The 18,238-nt window shown below is 32.9% G+C and overlaps 1 protein-coding gene across 6 annotated transcripts in view; it reads left to right on the plus strand.

Moving 5' to 3' along the window:
• Cfap47 (cilia and flagella associated protein 47) overlaps positions 1-18,238 on the plus strand; it is a 386,549-nt gene that overhangs the window by 38,127 nt on the left and 330,184 nt on the right. For all 6 annotated transcript variants that reach the window (XM_063245680.1, XM_063245681.1, XM_063245682.1 and 3 more), the window contains 2 exons: positions 10,988-11,204; positions 11,509-11,750. In XM_063245680.1, coding sequence (XP_063101750.1) covers positions 10,988-11,204; positions 11,509-11,750 — 459 coding nt within the window. The remainder of the gene's footprint in view (positions 1-10,987; positions 11,205-11,508; positions 11,751-18,238) is intronic.

Consider the following 18,238-nt stretch of genomic DNA (forward strand, 5'->3'; position numbering starts at 1 on the left):
TTTTGAAACACTAGTTAATATATTGCATATGGTTATCTTAAAAGTAGTTCAGATTACAGGATTCAGGCATAAAAATGATCAAGCATTTAAACAATGAAAACATAAACTGTTTTCAAATGCATTAACAGAGATTAGTAGTTATCTAATTTGTATACACCCCCCCACACACTTACACACACACACATATATATGTATACATATATCCGTATAACCTTTTTTATTCTTTCTTATCTCCTTTCCCCATCTGTCATGGTTTATGTTGTGTCCCCCAGGCCTTATGAGTTTGCATTGTTCATTTGTGATGGTTCATTGTATAGTGCTTGGATTGATAGTGTCAGTGCTCCACCCACATAGGTGTGGAGCCAGGATGTGATGTAATGGCAGGAAGAAGGTGTGTCTTTGTCTTTGCTGGTTCGAGTTTGCTGTTGGTGGCTGCCATGAACTGCAGCCCAGCCATGCCTGCCTGTCTTGGAGCCAACTGAGTGTGGACTGAAACCTCCAAAAACTGTAAGAAATAAACCTTTCCTTTCCCAACTTGGGCATCAGGTATTTTGTCTCAGCGACGAGCATAAAGTAACTAAGACACCATCCCAGTTGTTTATTCCTTTTGAGTAGTTTCTATTTCTTTTCACTATATCTATTGTGCATTCTGTATCTTATTTAATCTTTCAGGCTTTTTTACACTTGGGAAACAATTTACATGTGTGAGTCTAGTTTATTGCACTTGTAAGTATGGTCTCAAGTTGCACACATTTGCTCATGAATAAAGACATGTGATGTCTTCATTCCATGGTTGATGGGCCTTTGGGCTATTTCCAAGATTTACCTATTATAAATTATGATGCTATAAACTTGTATGCACATCCATTTCTGTGGAATGATGTCTTCAGTTGTTCTCAGAAAATAGCAATAATAGGAATATCTGAGTTGAATGGAACTTCCAACCCTAGTTTCTTGAGAAATCTCCTCGTTGATTTTCAAAGTTATTATAACAGTCTACACTCCCATCAACAGTGGAAAGTGTTCCTTTTTTCACATAGACACATCAAATATTGCTGTTGGTTGATTTCTTGATGACAACTATTTTATCTGAGTGAGATGATATCTCAGTGTTGTTTTAATTTGCATTCCATGCATGGCTGGTGGTGTTGAACATTTCTTCATGTATTTCTTTGCCATATCTATTTCTTCATTTCAGAAGTGCGTATGCATCTTAGATGCTAACTGAATTGAGTCTTTAAATTCAGGGGTCCTGAAGTTTTTTAAGTTTTATATGTTCTAGATATAAGTCCTTTGTCTGAGGGGCAGTTGGCTAAAATTTTTCCCATTGTGTGGGTTTTCTTATCATGCAATTAATGATTTCTTTTGATCTGGAAAAACTTTTTAATAAGATAAAATCCCAGTTATTGATTCTCTGAAAGACTTCTTATGTGGTTTGTGTTTTTTTGTGAACATTTTTCCTATCCTATGTCTTGAAGAGTTCTACCTACCTGGTCTTCAGGTAGATTTAGTGTTTCTGTTTTAATATTTTGATTTGTGATAAATTTTTACTTTAGTTTAGTTCACTGATATACATGGGTCCAGTCTTAGTCGCTGGCTTATGGAAAGCCATTTTCCCACAATCTTTATTAAAGAGGCTATTTTTCTTCCAATGAACATATTTGGCCCCCTTGTCAAAAATAAGGTGGCTGAGTGTCTTTGTAGTTGTGTCTGAATTTTCTAATATTTTTCATTGATAATCAAGTCTGTTTTTTGCCAGTGCAATGCTAATTTTTTAGAGTTGATTTGTAGTATAATTTCAACTTAGGGCTTGTGATGTCTCTTCCCTTCCCTTTGTTGCACAGCATTCTTTGCTATTCTAGGTTTCTTCCATTTCAAATGAATTGTAGGAAAGTTTCCTTTAGAACCGTGAGTTATGCTAATGGTATTTTGAATGAAATGGCATTAAATCTGTATAAAAGTTTTAGGAGTATGATCATTTTCATAATGTTGGCTCTACCTATCAAAGAGCAAGAGATAATCTCTCCAACTTCTGATATCTTCTTCAATTTTGTTTAGTATATAGGAATTTTCAATATACAGAGTTTTTACAGCCTTTGTTAGATTGATTTCTAAGTATTGCATTCTTTGTATGCTATTTGGAAAGGTGTTAATTCCATGATTTCTCTCTCAGTGAATTTGTTGTTTGTGAACAAGTATGGTATTGATTTTTGAGTGGTGTTTTATTCAGCTATGCTGCTCAATTTGCTTATTAACTTTATAGTCTTATGTTGGAGTTTTTGTGGCTTCTGTGTAGAGTATCATGTCATCTGCAAAGAATCATAATTTAATTTCTTCGTTTCCTATCCTTAGTCCTTTTTTTTCTCTTGTGTAACTGTGCTGACATTTCCAGAGCTGTACCAAATGGGAGTGGTGATAATAGACATTCTTGTCATGTTCCTTATTTTAGAGTGAAAGCTTTAGTTTTTTCTTTTTTTTTTTTTTTGTTGTTGTTGTTGTTGTTGTTTAGTATGACGTTGACTGTTTGTCATAGATGGATTTTATCAGGTTTAGGTAGAGACCATATGTTGCAATTTTCTGTAGGGCTTTAATCATAAATAAGTTTTGGACTTTATCAAAAGCTTTTTCTGCTATTGAGATGTTCATGTAATTTTTGTCTTTGGCTCTGTTGACGTGGTATATTATGTTTATTGATTTGTATATGTTGAATCATCTCTGCTTTCTTGGAATGGATTCCACATGGTCATGATATATAATTATCTTGATGATTTTCTGCTTTCTCTTTGCTAGTATTTTATTGAGAATTTTTGCATCTATGTTCATTATGGAGGTTGGCCTGTAGTTCTCCTTTTGGATTGGAACTTTCTCTCATTTTGGTATCAGAATAATACTTGCGTCCAAGAATGAGTTAGAGAAAACTGCTTCCCTTACAATTTCATTAAAGAGTTTGAGGAGTATTGGTATTAAATCTTCTCTAAATTTCTTGGAATTCAGCTGTGAATATATTACAACATTGGCTTTTCTTTGGTGGTATGCTTTAAATTACATACTCAATTTGAGTAATTGATATTTGGTTATGGAAATATTTTTTATCTTTTGTCATCTTTGGTAGTTCATACTTTTACATGGACAGAATGGACTCTGTCCATTTCTTCTGTTTTTTCCCATCATACGAGTAAGGAATTAATGGTCTTCTGACCTTCCACAGCATCTGTAGTAATGTCATCCTTTTTTTCTCATTGCATGAATTTGAGGTTTTTTTCCCTATTCTTGATAAGGTTGGCTAGTGGCTTATCAATTTTGTTTACTCTTTCAAAGAATCAACATTTTGATTCATTAATTCTTCGTATAGTTTCTTGTTCTCAATTTCTCATCTGATCTTTATAATTTCCTCCTTTCTTTGAGTTTTGGCCTTGACTTGTTCTTTTTCTAGATATTTGATTTGTAGTCTTGAGTTGATTATTTGTGATCACTCTGTATTCCTGATCTGGAAATTCACACAATATATTTTCTTCTGAGGAGCACTTTCATTGTGTTGCACAGATTCTGGTAAATTCTATTTACTTTTTTTTTTTTTTTTTTGATACAGAGGATTGAACTCACAGCCTTGGGGTGCCAGGCAGGCACTTTATATTACTGAGCTAAATCCCCAGTCCCTGAATTTGCAATTTTGTTTGTTTTTAGATATTGTTTAATTTCTTCTTTACTTTCTTCTGGGACTCTTTGGTTGTTCAGGATGGTATTATTTAATTTCTATATGTTTATGGAATGCTTGCTGTTTTTTTGTCATTAATTGCCAATTTCAGTGTAACATTCTCAGATAATATGCACAGGATAATTTCAATTCTTTTGCATTTACTTATGTGTGTTCTGTGGTCAAGAATTTGCTCTCTTTAGAGAAAGTTCCACATGTAGCTGAGAAGAATGTGTGTTCTGACTTCGGGTGGAATACTCTATGCATGTCTACTAAGTGCATTTGTTCACAAGTTTAATTCACTTCTGTTATTTCTTTGCTGATTTTTTGCCTAGTTGATCAATTTTAATTTGACAGTGAGTGCTCACGTCTGCTGCTTTAATTGTGATATTGCTTATTTGGTTTTTCATGTCCATTAATATTTGTCTTATATAACTAGGTGTTCCCATATTTGTTGCATATATATTTAAGAGTGTTATCTGTTCCTGTTGAAGATTTTTCCAATCCAGTATGTAGTGACTTTCTTTATCTCTTTTGTCATTCTTGAAGTTCACATTGTTTGCAAACAGAATAGCTATCTCTCCTTTTTTCTGGGCTTCTGTTGCATGAAGTGTCGTTTATCCTTTGACATTCTGTCTATGAAATTCCTTTTGAGTTACATGAGTTTCTTATATAGAAAATATGGTTGGATTTTGTTTTTTGATCAAGTCCATCAGTCTGTTTCTTTTAATTGGTGAACTGAGACCATTCACAATAATGGTTATAGCAGATATGCATTTTTATTTATATCATGTCATATTTCTGCTGTTGTTTCTTTACCCCCCCCCCCGTTTAATTGTTTGTCCTGCTGGGATGGCTTTTTCTACTATTATTCTTGAAATTATTGTCATTTTTATCTCTGTCCATAATACTTTTCAGGACTCTTTGTAGAGTTGGCTTGGTAATCATGAGTTTCTTCAGTTGTTCTTGTCGTGGAAGTATTTATTTCTCTATTAATTTTATATGATTTTTTTGCAGGGTACATTAATATGGGCTCAAAATTGTTTTCTTTTAGGCCTTGAAATATTTCACTCCAAGATCTTCTTGACCTTAGTGTTGTGTTAAGAAATCTGCTGTAATTTTGATGGGCTTACCTTTAAACATCATCTGTTTCTTTTCTCTAACAGATTTTAATATTCTTTTCTTATTCTGAATTTCTGAGATCTTCATTATTATGTGTCTGAGTGTATATTTATTTTGGTTAAGACTAATTGGAGTTGTATTTATTCATGTTATGTATATGTCAGTTTCTTTTCCCATACTTGGAAAATTTTTCTGGTATTACTTCTGTAAACAGTGTTTTCCTATCATTTGTATTGATTATTTATTTTTTGTTTAAACCTATCACTTATATCTCTTTTTTTGCATCTTATTGCAGGTATGGAATAGTATTTTCTTGCTTTCTTGTTATTTAAAAAAAATCTTTCCATTCCTGATCCTTAGCTTCATTCTTATCTTCAAGGTCTGAATGTCTATCTTCACATTTGTTCAAGTGGTTTTGCCAGCTTTCAATGGAAGTTTGATTTCCTGGATATCTCTTTGAATCTTTTTCATGCATTGTAATTGTTTCCTATGTAGTTTATTCAAGATTTTCATCATTTTCCAATAGTGCTTATTTATCTATGTCTTCTTTATTTATGTTTAGCATTTCTTTCGTTATATATATATATATATATATATATATATATATATATCATTTCTTGTTTTACTTGGGAGATTATTTCTGATTTGATTTCCTTTACAGATTTTTGGAGTTGTTTCTTTACTTCATTTCCTATTATTTCAGAAATTTCAAGATATTTTACATACACTTTCTTCTATGTCTATGTCTCTTGGACTTGAGATGGCCTGGGGATTTTAGATTGCATTTCACTCTTCATTTTGTCATTTTCCTGTATTCCTCTGGAGAAAACTGATGCCACCTTCCAGTTCCTTGCTGTGTTGGTCTTGGCTGTCCTTTCAAGAGAGGGTCTCCTTGGCTAGGCTGGGATCACTGAGTGTGGCTTTGCTGGGCCCAAGGAAGGGTATCAAGGTTCCTATATGGGTTCTTTTTTCATAACCAACAACTCATATTTTGTTACGGTTTGATTTTATTTACTTTGATGCAGTATATTTTAATTTTTCAATTTCCATAAAAATCATTATGTACCTTATCTACTTACAAAAAATGTACCTAGTTAAAAACAAAACATATATGTATATTTTTAAAAAGATATGATACAAGCGTATTTTCTAAAGTTACAAGGGAAAATATGCATTTACTCTGGTAAAATTTTAACTTAGGATAATGAAAGAAGTATTATAGTTGAATTTCATATGCTTCTAATTTTCTCTGAAACTTTACCATTTATACAAATTGTTCATTATTTTGTATTTTGTAATTATTTGGCTTCTGTAAGCCTTGGTTACCTTAAAATTGACTTCTTTACCCATTGCACAGCTTTCTACATAATTCATCTAAACAACATTTATATATTCCATGTGTCCTGCCCTGTAATATCTCTCTAAATCCACTTAATCTTAGGTTATCTTCTAAGAGTTATGTGGTAGTTTGCTATCCTTTTAAAGGATTTTTAAAATATATCATTATGTGATTCCATTTTGTCCTTGATTTCTGAAACCCTATCTTCACATTAATATTTTTATCAACATAATCATTTATCCCTCAATTTTTGTCGAAGCATTTTGCTGTATCACATATAGTTTGATAGTTTTCAATTTAATTTAGTTCAGTAGGCTATCTGCCTAGTTTTCTTAAAGCTTCTCTTTTAATCATGGGTTCATTAGAAGTGTGCTGTTTATTTATTTATTTATTTTAGTGCCAGGAAGTAAATTGAGGACCTTGTGCTTGCCAGACAGGTGCTGTGCCACTGAGATATATCCCTGGCCCAGAAGTGTGCAATTTGTAAAACAAGATTTCCTATTTCCTTTTATTCAAGATTTCTGGTTTGATTTTGTTGTATTCAGATATAGATATTAATAATTCAGTACTTTTATATTTATAAATATTTATTATATTTGACTTAAAATATGGCCATTTGTTGAAAGTTCCATATTTGTTTAAAAGCAGGTATATTCTGCTATTCTTGGATGGGTTAATTTTGAAATGTCATTTGAGTCCATTCAGTTAATGATATTTTTAGTTATTCTAATATTAATTTTTTATATGTGATAAGTCTGTCAGTGACCAAAGAGTTCTTTCAGGGTTTTACCTTCCCAAATTTAAAATCTCTATTGCGTGCTATATACATATTTAGAATTACTGTGCCTTCTTGGACTTTGTTATCATCAAGCAATGTCTTCTATTTTTTATGGCAATTTTCTTTAATATAAACCTCATAATTTTAAATTCCACATAACTTTTTATGACAAATTCAATGTATAATTAACGAGCTAAAGAAATATAGAAAATAGAAAATTGGGGTATTAATCTTTGGTAAATGGAAATGAAGTTGTTATAGAAAGATGGTGTAGGGAAGATAGGGAAATGGGAACAAAAAGAACTATATTAAATTATATGCACGTATCTACACTCTCCAGTGAGTGTAATGAATATGTAATAAAATGTACTAATATTTTAAAAATATATTTTGTCTAACATTATTATATAACTAGTAGTGCTTCCTCTTGTTTATTGTTTGTAATGTGTATATACTTGCATACTTTTTTATTTGCATAATTTTACTGTTTTTATTTTAAGGAAAAAAAAACAAAGTTTCAAAACAAAATAATAGGGTAACAATGGTAATACGTTGCATATTGTTATCCTTAAATTAGTTAGTTGTTTGACACTTTTTATAGAGTTCATTTTTAAAAGAAAAAATTACCTTTATAATTTGAACCTCTTTAGTCAGCTCTTCTAATTTTTTCTTTGACTCTCAACCACATTGTTATATTTGTTAATTTATATCACGCTTATCCATTTATATCATGTTTATCTTCATTGAGTTTTTCCTTCCTCTTTCATCATTTTATGCAGCTCAGATATTTAGTGTTTGATTTCCTTTCTGTTGGTGTCCCCTGGTTCAGCTTTGCCAGAGTTGGATACTTTGTTTTTGTTTTGTTTTGTTTTGTTGTACTGAGGATTGAACTCAGGACATTGAGCTTCCTAGGCAGTCACTTATGCCGCTGAGCTAAATCCCCAACCCCAGAGTTGGACATTTTTGAAGGCACTTTGTTTGCTTATTTTTTTCACATTCCTCTGTGTGTGTGTGTATGTGTGTGTGTGTTCTGTGTGTGTGTGTGTGTGTGTGTGTGTGTGTGTGTGTTCTGTGTGTGTGTGTGTGTACATTGAGGTTTGAAATGAAATAGAATGAAGACTTTGTTGTTGATATGAAGATTGCTTTAGGTTGTTTATATTTTCCAGTATTGTGATTGTGGCTTTAGTTTTCAAGAGGTTTTGTCTACCATTTAAATGTACTCATTTAAATGGCAGTGGAGCCAGTCACTGTGTTGTAAGGAGAGAATTTCTACTGGTTATAACAGCATCCACAGATCCTACCATATATCAGTCATAAACATTAAAATTTATTTTGACAGTTTTTCCCATTCTTTAATTTTAACTTCTAGAATGTAATTTGCTGCTACTAGAGTTTAGTCTGAGGAGTGGAGAGAAGAAGAAAGGAATAAGGAAGGTAAAAGGAAAGGAGTAAGTTAGTAATAACAGAAGTAGATAAAAGAAATGTTTTCTAGGTAGAAAGCAGGAGTACAGAGTCTAAGTGTTATTTTTATAGCTGGAGTAAGGGTTAGTGTTGAGGGGGATTTCAGAGAACACTTGTGGTGGTCGGCGGAAGAGGGAATGATGCAGAGGGAAAGAAATATCATTACAGATTGGAAGAAATTCTGTGATCATCAACACATGTTAATATATTTATAGCTTATTTTGCACATAAGGGTTATTCCAATATGCCTTTGAATGGTGCTACTCATAAAAGTCTAGTCTATTCATATTTTAATATATATATGTATATATATATATATATATATATATATATATATATACACATACACACACAAACACATATATGGCATAAAAAGAGAAGAGGAAGAGAGGACGGATGAGGGGACTGGAAAATGAGGAAAAGCAAAAGAAAAACAATAGAGAGGCAAGAATGATAAAAAAGAAAAATAAGAAGATACACTAGAATAAAGGAAATAATATGTTGTAAAGCAGTATGAAATGAATAAAAGAAAAATAAAAATAAATACAAAGATAACTCATAACAGACAACAAATGAATGAAGCACTCCCCTTATATCCACTGTACCTATAGTCAGAGTGTCTACACAGTTGCCTTCTTATTGTGGCCCTTACTTAGTTGCAGGCAGCCAAATGGATTTTCCCTCAGGAGACTGCATAACTTCCTGCCGTGGATTGATGAGGGCCTGCCTCCTACATGGAAGCTGTGCTTTGGGCATGGCCAATTGAAGACCCTTGTCTCTGTTTCTACATCTGACCATGTTTTAGGAAAGAGAGGATGTGATGTGCTTTGTCTAATCCATGGTTCTTTGTCATCTTTTCTCGGTGATCTCCCATTCCTGATCCCTCCCTTGCAGGGCAAATCTCAAGCTCATGTCAAAGTTCTCTCTCCAGGCATCTTGTTATATCTTACTGGATATACTTCTAGAGCTTTGTACACTTGTGGGTGGGGCTTTTGGGAGGTTACTGGACTATGAAGGTTTTTGTTGTTTGGATTGGGCAAGTCTGGTTAGAAGAGACATATAACTGTGGACATTGCCTGGAAAGGTCTGTCTACTTTTCCTGCTCCTCTTTGCTCTCTCTTTCTGCTGCCTGCTGCCATACCATAAGCAATTCTCCTCTACCATGCCCCTCTGTACTGCTTCCCAGCCTTGAGCTAACTATGTACTGAAACCTCTACAAACCGTATGCCAAAATAAATCTTTCCTCTTTTAAATTTTGGGTTTCAGCTAATGTGTCTCAGTGATGAGAAAATAATTAAGACAGGCCTTCTGCCCAATATTACCAAAAGCCCCCTGCCCTAGGTGACTCTCTTTTCCTTCACTCTCAGATCTTTAACCATTCCTGCTCTATGACCCTAGAGCCCCATTTTCCAACCTGTGGAATTTGGCACAGTACTTAGATTTAGTGGACTGGTTCCACTGCCTTTGTGGGATGGTAGGCAGTGGGAATGATTTTAACATGTGTTGGATTTCTCTGGTGATTGGAGAAATGGTAGAAAAGCATCCATTCTGCTCTGACTCCCTTGACTCTCTCTTCCTTGTGTCTCCAGGAGTACATGACCTGTGGCTCCCCGCCAGCAAGAATGGTTCTGCCCACAACTTGTGCTGTTCAGCTTTTGTCTGTTCATTTTAGGAGATTACCTTCGTTTTTTTTTTTTTTTTTTTTTTTCAGCAGTGGGTAGGGTGACACAGGGCCATAGTGTTCCCTGGTGTTTGAGAGGGTGAAAGGGGGCCAGATTGCCTATGATTGTATTGCCAGCTTTCCTTTGCCTGGTTGCAGTCTGTAACTTTCCTGGAGCCCCAACTGTAAATTCCCATGCTGTGTTTTGTCTTCCAGGTAGGACAGAAAATATGTAGGAATCCTACTCCACTGGCATGCAGTGCTGTCTCTTTCTTTCAGGATTTTAAAGTTGCTCCCAAGGTGATATTTCCTAAGAATTGCATGTGTGTGGTTGGGGGCAGCAGACTAGGATTGTCTCTGCTTTCTTTTTTCAACAACTTAGATATTTGGTTCAATCTAGATAATTTATCTTTCAGGTTAATTTTCTGTGTCTGGGTATATTTGCCTTACCCCATTTTCCAAGGAGTTTAACCTGTGTCTCTTATCTGAGCTTCTCCAACATAGCTCCTTCTGTACTTGGTCATGTTGAAAACTCTCTCTTGAGCACTTAAAGGGGAGATTTTTGGCAGTGCTTGATGGATGAATTACTCATTTCTGTAAATTATGAGTAAGTTAATAAAATAATTTTATTGGGAATAGAGAGGTTAGTTGAGTGTTCCAAATCAGTGTGCTGTGTTTTGTTTTACTTTTTTGTCATACAACTTTCTGTATATTTAGAATATATTCATTTTGAAATTTAGGCAAAAATTTTCAGACACCAAGTTATAGTAATTAAGTAAAAGTTATGTAATTATTTCTGTTATTTTAGTGATTTTTTTCAGTGTCATTTTTATATAAATGACATTTTGATGAAAATACATTTTGAAACCACACAAAATAAATGAATGTATTTGCCAACATTAAATGCAGTTATTTACTTTTTCATTTTTTCAGGTCCATCTATTCTTAACTTTGGTAATATTTGTGTGAAATCCACAAATACTCATTCACTGCATATTATTAATATGCTACCTATGCATATTTGGATTCAGTTAAATATTGACTTTGAAGAACTCCAGAATACTAAAATATTTTCATATGTGATTCCACCTACATGCAGTACTCATATTCCAATAACATTAGAAACTTCTAACACTGGAAAATTTTGGAGGTAAGATTTTATTTTTCAAGTTTCTTATTTTTAGAATCATGATAGAGTATGAATCTATGTACCCAAATAATTGTAGTATATTCTATATTTGATTCCAAAATATAGATCTATATGTACATCAGTTTGTGGACTCAGTTATATTTTAGTAATCATCCTCTTTGCTTTCATAATAATTTTGAACTATTGTAAATTATGAATTAAACATGTATATTAATCGACAATACGTACATTTTTGTAATAACTGAATTCTGTAACTACAAAGATCTGTTTCTAGTTAAATTTGGATTACTTTGTTGTGTTGCAGATCTTTCAGCTATACAATAAACAACATACCTGCTGGGCACATTTTAGTGACAGCACAAGCCCTGCCTGTAAAACTAGAGCTATCTTCAGATGAGATAGAGCTGAGACCACGAGGCTTCTTGTTGAAAACATGTTTCTGGGGAACAGTTAGGTTGTATAATCATCAGAATAAGTCCGCCCAATTTGGATGGCAACCTGTAAACTCATTAAAAGGGATAGCATTTTCCATTCGTCCAGCAAAAGGTAATGGTTGATTCTATTCATTTGATTGATACATGTACTTAATTAACTTATTCAATAATTTATGCTTTTGGGCATTTATCATTTTCTGTCCATTGGGCACTTGTTCTTAAAACATGGAAATAGCCTTGATAACTGTCTTTAAGGACATTTATTTTTGCATACATAAATATGATTTGAAAGTATGGCTGCTGTAATAGTTAAGATTCTTCAGAGAAACAAAACCAACAGGAGACAGATATAAAGATGGAGGTGGAGATGGAAATGAGAAATACAGATATTTTTAGTAGCTGGTTGCACATCTGTGTGTTCTGGTAAGTCTGAATTTTCGAGTGCATCTTGGATCCTCAGAAAAGAGTTGATGGTGTACTCATTAAGCCAAGGGAACTCTGGAGGCAGAATTATATTTTTCTCAAATTATATTTTTCATCTTTTAAGGCTTTCATTTTATTGGGTAAGATTTGCCAAAATTATGTAAAGTAATCTAAATATTAATTTTCTGATGATAGTTATTACACATACACACATGTAACTTGACAAAATATAGTACTTTTAATATATATGATCTTTGTCAATGTTTTTAAAAGTTTACAGATTTAAATTTTAGTTACATCTAAGTAACACATACACAGTAAAATCTAGATTGGGATTGACCAAATAATGGAGAATCACATCATGATTATATTGACAAATAAAATTAACAACCACCAATTTTAATGGACACAGTGATTTTTTTAATTTAGTTTCATATGATAATTATGAAGAAACATGATTTTGAATAACTTAAATTTTTCGTGATTGAGGGTTTTTGAAAGGTTGGCAAGTTATTTATAGTAAATATTTGGTACATCTAATGCAGCTAATAAAATTAAGACAAAATTGTCATTTAATAAGAAAATTAAAAGAGAAAAGTCTCAGACTTAGTGTTTTGGATGTTCATTTATAGTTTTCTGTGTGGATGTGGTACTGGGAACTGAACCTAAGGCTTCACACTAAATTATGTCCCCAGCCTTGTTTTAATGTTGATTTTAGGTTTTGAGACAGAGTCTTATTAAGTCACTAAATTTCTCAGGCTGTCTGGCATCAGTCTTTCAATCTTCTTTCCTCAGCCTCTCAGAGTGCTGGGATTACAAGTGTGCACCACTGTACCCTACAGTTCTCTGTATTTTTTAACCATCCTCTTAACTTTGCTCCTGCTGTTCTTTGGAACTTGAAATTTCATATATCAAGTCTGTCACAAAAGCGACTTCGGTAACTGTTAAATTCTGACTTGTACCAAGCAGCCTATCAGAATTGTCAATCCTAATTGTGATGTACTGTGAGAAACTTATGAAGACACGTGGTACCATTTATGCAAATGAAATGGCAAGTTATAAGTGAATGATCAATTTTTCTACAGGTGCCTTGCCAGGTGGATAGAAAGAAGTTCATCTTTGTAGTTGCAGTGGCTTATGTGGTGTTTTATAGGAAACTGAAGTCTAATTCTGTATGAATGGAAAATAACACAAAATTTGAAGTGTGGTGGACTTGATCTTAAAACTGATGTGAGCTTCTCACTAGTTATTTTATCTAGATCAGACTACTCTATTAGTAATAGTTTCCCTCTCTTTAAACTGGAGGCATAATATAGATCATAAAGATTAAACATATAGAGACAACTCAGTGTGGGAAAATGTTTTTTGCCAGCTTTTCCAAGGACAAAGCACTGCCATCTAGAATATATAAAGAACCCAAAAAATTATGCTCCCCAAAGTTGAAAATTCAGTCAAAAATAGGCATTTGACATAAATAGGCACTTCTCAGATGAAGAAGTAGAAATGGCAAAAACATGAAAAAATTATACATCACTGGTCATTCGAGAGATGTAAATTAAAACAGTGCAGAGATTTCATCTCACTCCAGAAAAAATGACTGTTATTAAGAAATCTACTAATAGCAAATGGTAGAAAACACATAGGGGAAAAGGAACCCTTCTCTACTGTTGGTGAGAGCATAGATTGGTGCACTCACTATGGAATTTCCTCAGAAAACTACTCCAGAAAACTAGGACTAGTATTTCCATTGGACCCAGGTTTTCTCCTTCATACCACAGCAATATATGCATGCTTTTGCTGATAGTGGCACAGTTTGTAATACTTAAATTTTAGAAATACACCAAATATCCATCAAACAATGAATAGATAAAGAAGATGTGTTTTTTATAGAATGGAGAATTACAATACCATAAAGAAGAATAAACTTGAGACATTTTTAGGTAAATAGATGTACCTTGAGAGCATAATCATAAGTGAAATAAATTTGAAACACATACTAAATACTGCATTGTATCTGTGATGTGAGAAAGTGTAAATGAGAACTAAAATGTATAATACATATTTTGAGGTAGGAAGAAATTGTTCAAATAAGATGGGGAACTAGGGCTGAGGGATGGGGAATGGAAGGAAAGTAAAAGAAAAATAATATGATAAAAGAATGAAAAATGAATTTAAAAACCTATGCAAATAAAATGGAGAGAGAAATTGAGAGGGTGAGCAAATGGAGAAAAAGAATAATCAAGTTAAATTATGTGCAAGTAGAAATCCCCTATAATATATGTGTTCTTTATGTATGTCTGAAATGTACCAATAAACTTAACTAATACATTTTTAAAAGGTTAAACACATAGAAAACTTCTATAATGCCTAACAGATTATACAATTATGTGCCAAATAAATAGATCACTGTGTGATTGAGAAAATTGTATAATTGTTTCTCCTTTTTCCCACTGAAATTTTCTGAATAATAGCCTCTTGTGCATCTTGCCCTCTATCTCTGAGTTCTTGACTTCCTGTTTCATTCCTTCCATCTTTATTTTCTTTTGTCTTCTATTTCCAATTTACAAATAGTCATTATTTAAGATCTAAAAATACTATATTTCACATCATGGAAGTGTTTTGGTTTGTAGAACTGATGCATTCACTTTATTATCAAGTGAATATGAGTCATTTTCAAATATATATTTTTGTATATTTTATAGGTTTTTGTAAAAGGACATCACAAAAATATTCATGAGTATTAAATTAAATTTACTCACATTGAATGTATTGGTGCAAATGTTGATTAAATTTAGCAAGTTGAAGAACAGGTCTGTTCTTTTATTAGAGTTGGAAATTGTTGATATGCCTGTATTAACCTGGATTGATTTAACACTACCTCAGGTCATAATTAAATATATGAGGTAAACTTTTATCAATATTTTCCATATTTCTTCGACTAAGTAGGGTAATACTGATAATATGGAGTTCCACTGAAATAAAATAATTATTGAAGAAAGAGATCATATTTCCATACATTTATGATATTCTGAATATACCTTAATTTTGCTTGAATAGTAATAGTATTCCAGCTACTGGCCAGTGCTCTGGTATTTTCCCAAGGGTGCCTAAAAAGCACAGACTGTTAATGTGCTTTCGTTCATTTCTCCATCAGGACTAACTGAACTGGTCTCGCCCTTGTTGTTGCTTTGGAAATCCAATGATGATGACTTTTTTGAAAAATATAGGTAGATTTACAGTATTTATTATAAACTGTCTCACCAGTTATACTTCTTTTGGCTTTAGAAGCATTACTGTTAAAAGTGAGATTTCAGTATTTAATTTTTTTCCCTTTGAGTTGCCAATGCCCTGAGACATTGCTTTTAACCAAACAGTGACCAAATCATAAACTCACAATTACTTAATTCCAAATAAAATGTTTATGTAAGTAATATATTTAAGTTGATTTTCTATTCTATGAATACAAATAATATAGCACTTGAATCTATTTTGCATGGTTTTTAGGAATATGTGTATTACATTGATTTGCATGTATACATAAATTTGTTTTCAGAAATCAGATAATACTTAATTTTATATTATTCATTGCATCATTGCATCATTGCATCATTGCATGAAGAGAAAGTGATTATTATCAGGCTACTTTCCTTAGGCTATAATTGATTCTACATCCCGGGCATGACATTGAATCATATTCCTTTATGTCTTTTTAAAAAGTAACATGATAATTCAAAAACGAAGACTTATTTTGTGTCTGTCCTTTCTCCCTGACACATGGTGTATTTTGTGTTTCAGTTTAGCCTACATCTATTCTAAGTGAAGAAAATAAGTGCAAATTCATGCTTTGTGAGCTAGAAGTAATTTTTAATTTATTTTTACATAGTTCTTAAACATGTATCTGTTCTGTTTTCTGAGAGAGAACTGACTTTAAAGTTGATCTTTTCTATAGGTATTATACATGATTTGTTCATTATTCTTTGCATTCTGTGTTTTTGATAAAACACTGACTCAATATTTGAACCTGTCCTTGTTCATTTTATTCTCATCATATTTCTCACTTATGAAGCACATGCCCTAGTAGCCCCAAACTTGCTCAGTTCAGGCATCCACTGTCTTTTGCTGTACCCTGATATATATAAGATTTCTTAAGAGAAAAATGTAGATAATCATGATGCTTGGAAGGAAAAAATCCCCCTCAAGTAGAGCAGCCAGAATGGGTGTATAAGCCTTTTACTAGTTTCACCTTTTCTTTTTTTTACTTTTCTTTTTTTATTTAAAGAAAAGGAAACAAAAAAATACATGGAGATTAAAAAAAAAAGGGTAGAAATAATACAAACTTACAGAAAAACAAATGGTAAGAAATTGCTGGTTGATAAGTTACACATTGTAATCTTGGAAATAGCTGTTCACGTTATAGAATTAAAGTATTTAGAATGACATCCAAAAAGTGACACTACAAACCGTTCTGCTCTATGATCGAACAAAAGCTCAGTAATATGGTTATCAGTCCTACACATTTGTTTTACATCTCAAAGAGGGTAAGATTAAACATATCAAAACAGAACAAAGCAGTTAAAAAAAATTTAAAGAAATACAGATTTCAAAGTGAGTCCACTGGAGATCTTCATTGTCTATCTAACTGTCTCTAGTTTCTTACAAATAGTTGTCCCCATCTTCACCCACTTTATATACTTATTGCATATTATAGAACTAATCAAATCATTGGAGGCTTTTTAGGTCATCAAGTTCCAAATTAGGGAAGACAATAGTAACTACCATCGCATCTCTCATTCTCTTCATGATAGCTGTCCCCATCTCTATATATGCTGAAATTGAATTCAAGAAACCAGTCCAATGTCATTCTAATCAGCGAACAATAGTATTGCTAGAATTTATGTGAATTTCTACATATATCTATCCTCTCTGTATTATAGGGAAAACCAAGTCATACATAGCAAGACAGCAAAACAATTTCCTAGAAAAATATGCCATGGATAAGACATATAAGACCACAATATAGATCAGTTAGTTACTGTAGTTACTATGTTTTCTCTTGTTATTTTCAATAGATTTGACCACAACACTGGATTATTATAGTTAAATATAGTATCACCTGTTTTTCTAAAAACTTAATTTTGACAGCATTGTAGGATTTGAGAGCTGTTACTAATTAATACCAGTATGGATATCCTTTACATCTTGTCATCCTCAGAGTAGTTGCCTCTACTTTTAGGGTTGATACTAATAAGCATACCAATTTCAAATAAAATCAGCCAAGGGCAACCCATAGTCTTATGATTCAGATTCAATTAAGATCAGTCATAGTAAGACAATGTAAGTAATACAGGATTTCAGTTTAAGTTAATAGGAAAGTAAGGATAGTTACCATGATATTACCTGCTATTCTTGGGTCAAGATGTCTGTGCCCTCAAATCTGACATGAATGGACAGACCAGAACTAATTAAGTTCAAACTAAATATGATAATAAGACTACTGTGTCTTTTAAATCCTTTTACACCATTAACAATGACCTCTGCCTTTTTTTATAGAGTTTCAGAGCTGTCTATACTAAAGACTATAGCTTACCATCTCTGCCTCATGTCTGCTACTCCACTTTTCTGCTATAATTTGTCTACCTTATTCCCTCATTCCACTGTCTGCCCTGTTCACTGAGGCCTCTCTGTCACTGTTGCTGGAATCCTGGTATCTCTTCCTCTCTTTCTCTGTAATGTCCTTCAGCACTCTCTTTAGGGTTGGATTGGTGGCCACAAACTCCCACAGTTCCTCCTTGTCTTGAAAGTATCTTATTTCTCCATTAATTTTGAAGAGAGAATTTTGACGGGTATATGAGCTTCGGTTGCATATTATTTTCTTTCAGGACTTGGAATATTTCTCCCCACTCCCTTCTTGACTTAAGAGTTTGTGTTGATAAGTCTGCTGTTATTTTGATAGTTTTCCCATTGTAGGTAATCTGCATCTTTTCTCTGGCTGCTTTTAATATTCTGTTCTTTTGGTGGATTTCTGGAATCTTGATTATTATATGTCTAGGTGTAGATCTGTTTTGGTTGTAGGTAGCTGGTGTTCTGTATGCCTCTTTTATCTGGATATCATTTCTTTTTGCTATACATGGGAAATTTTGCTTTAATATATCTGTGAATATTCTTTGTATTTCATTT

Source organism: Cavia porcellus, unplaced genomic scaffold (genome assembly GCF_034190915.1).
Source record: "Cavia porcellus strain 051 isolate PalLab524CR breed Dunkin Hartley unplaced genomic scaffold, mCavPor4.1 scaffold_3, whole genome shotgun sequence".
Lineage (NCBI taxonomy): Eukaryota > Metazoa > Chordata > Mammalia > Rodentia > Caviidae > Cavia > Cavia porcellus.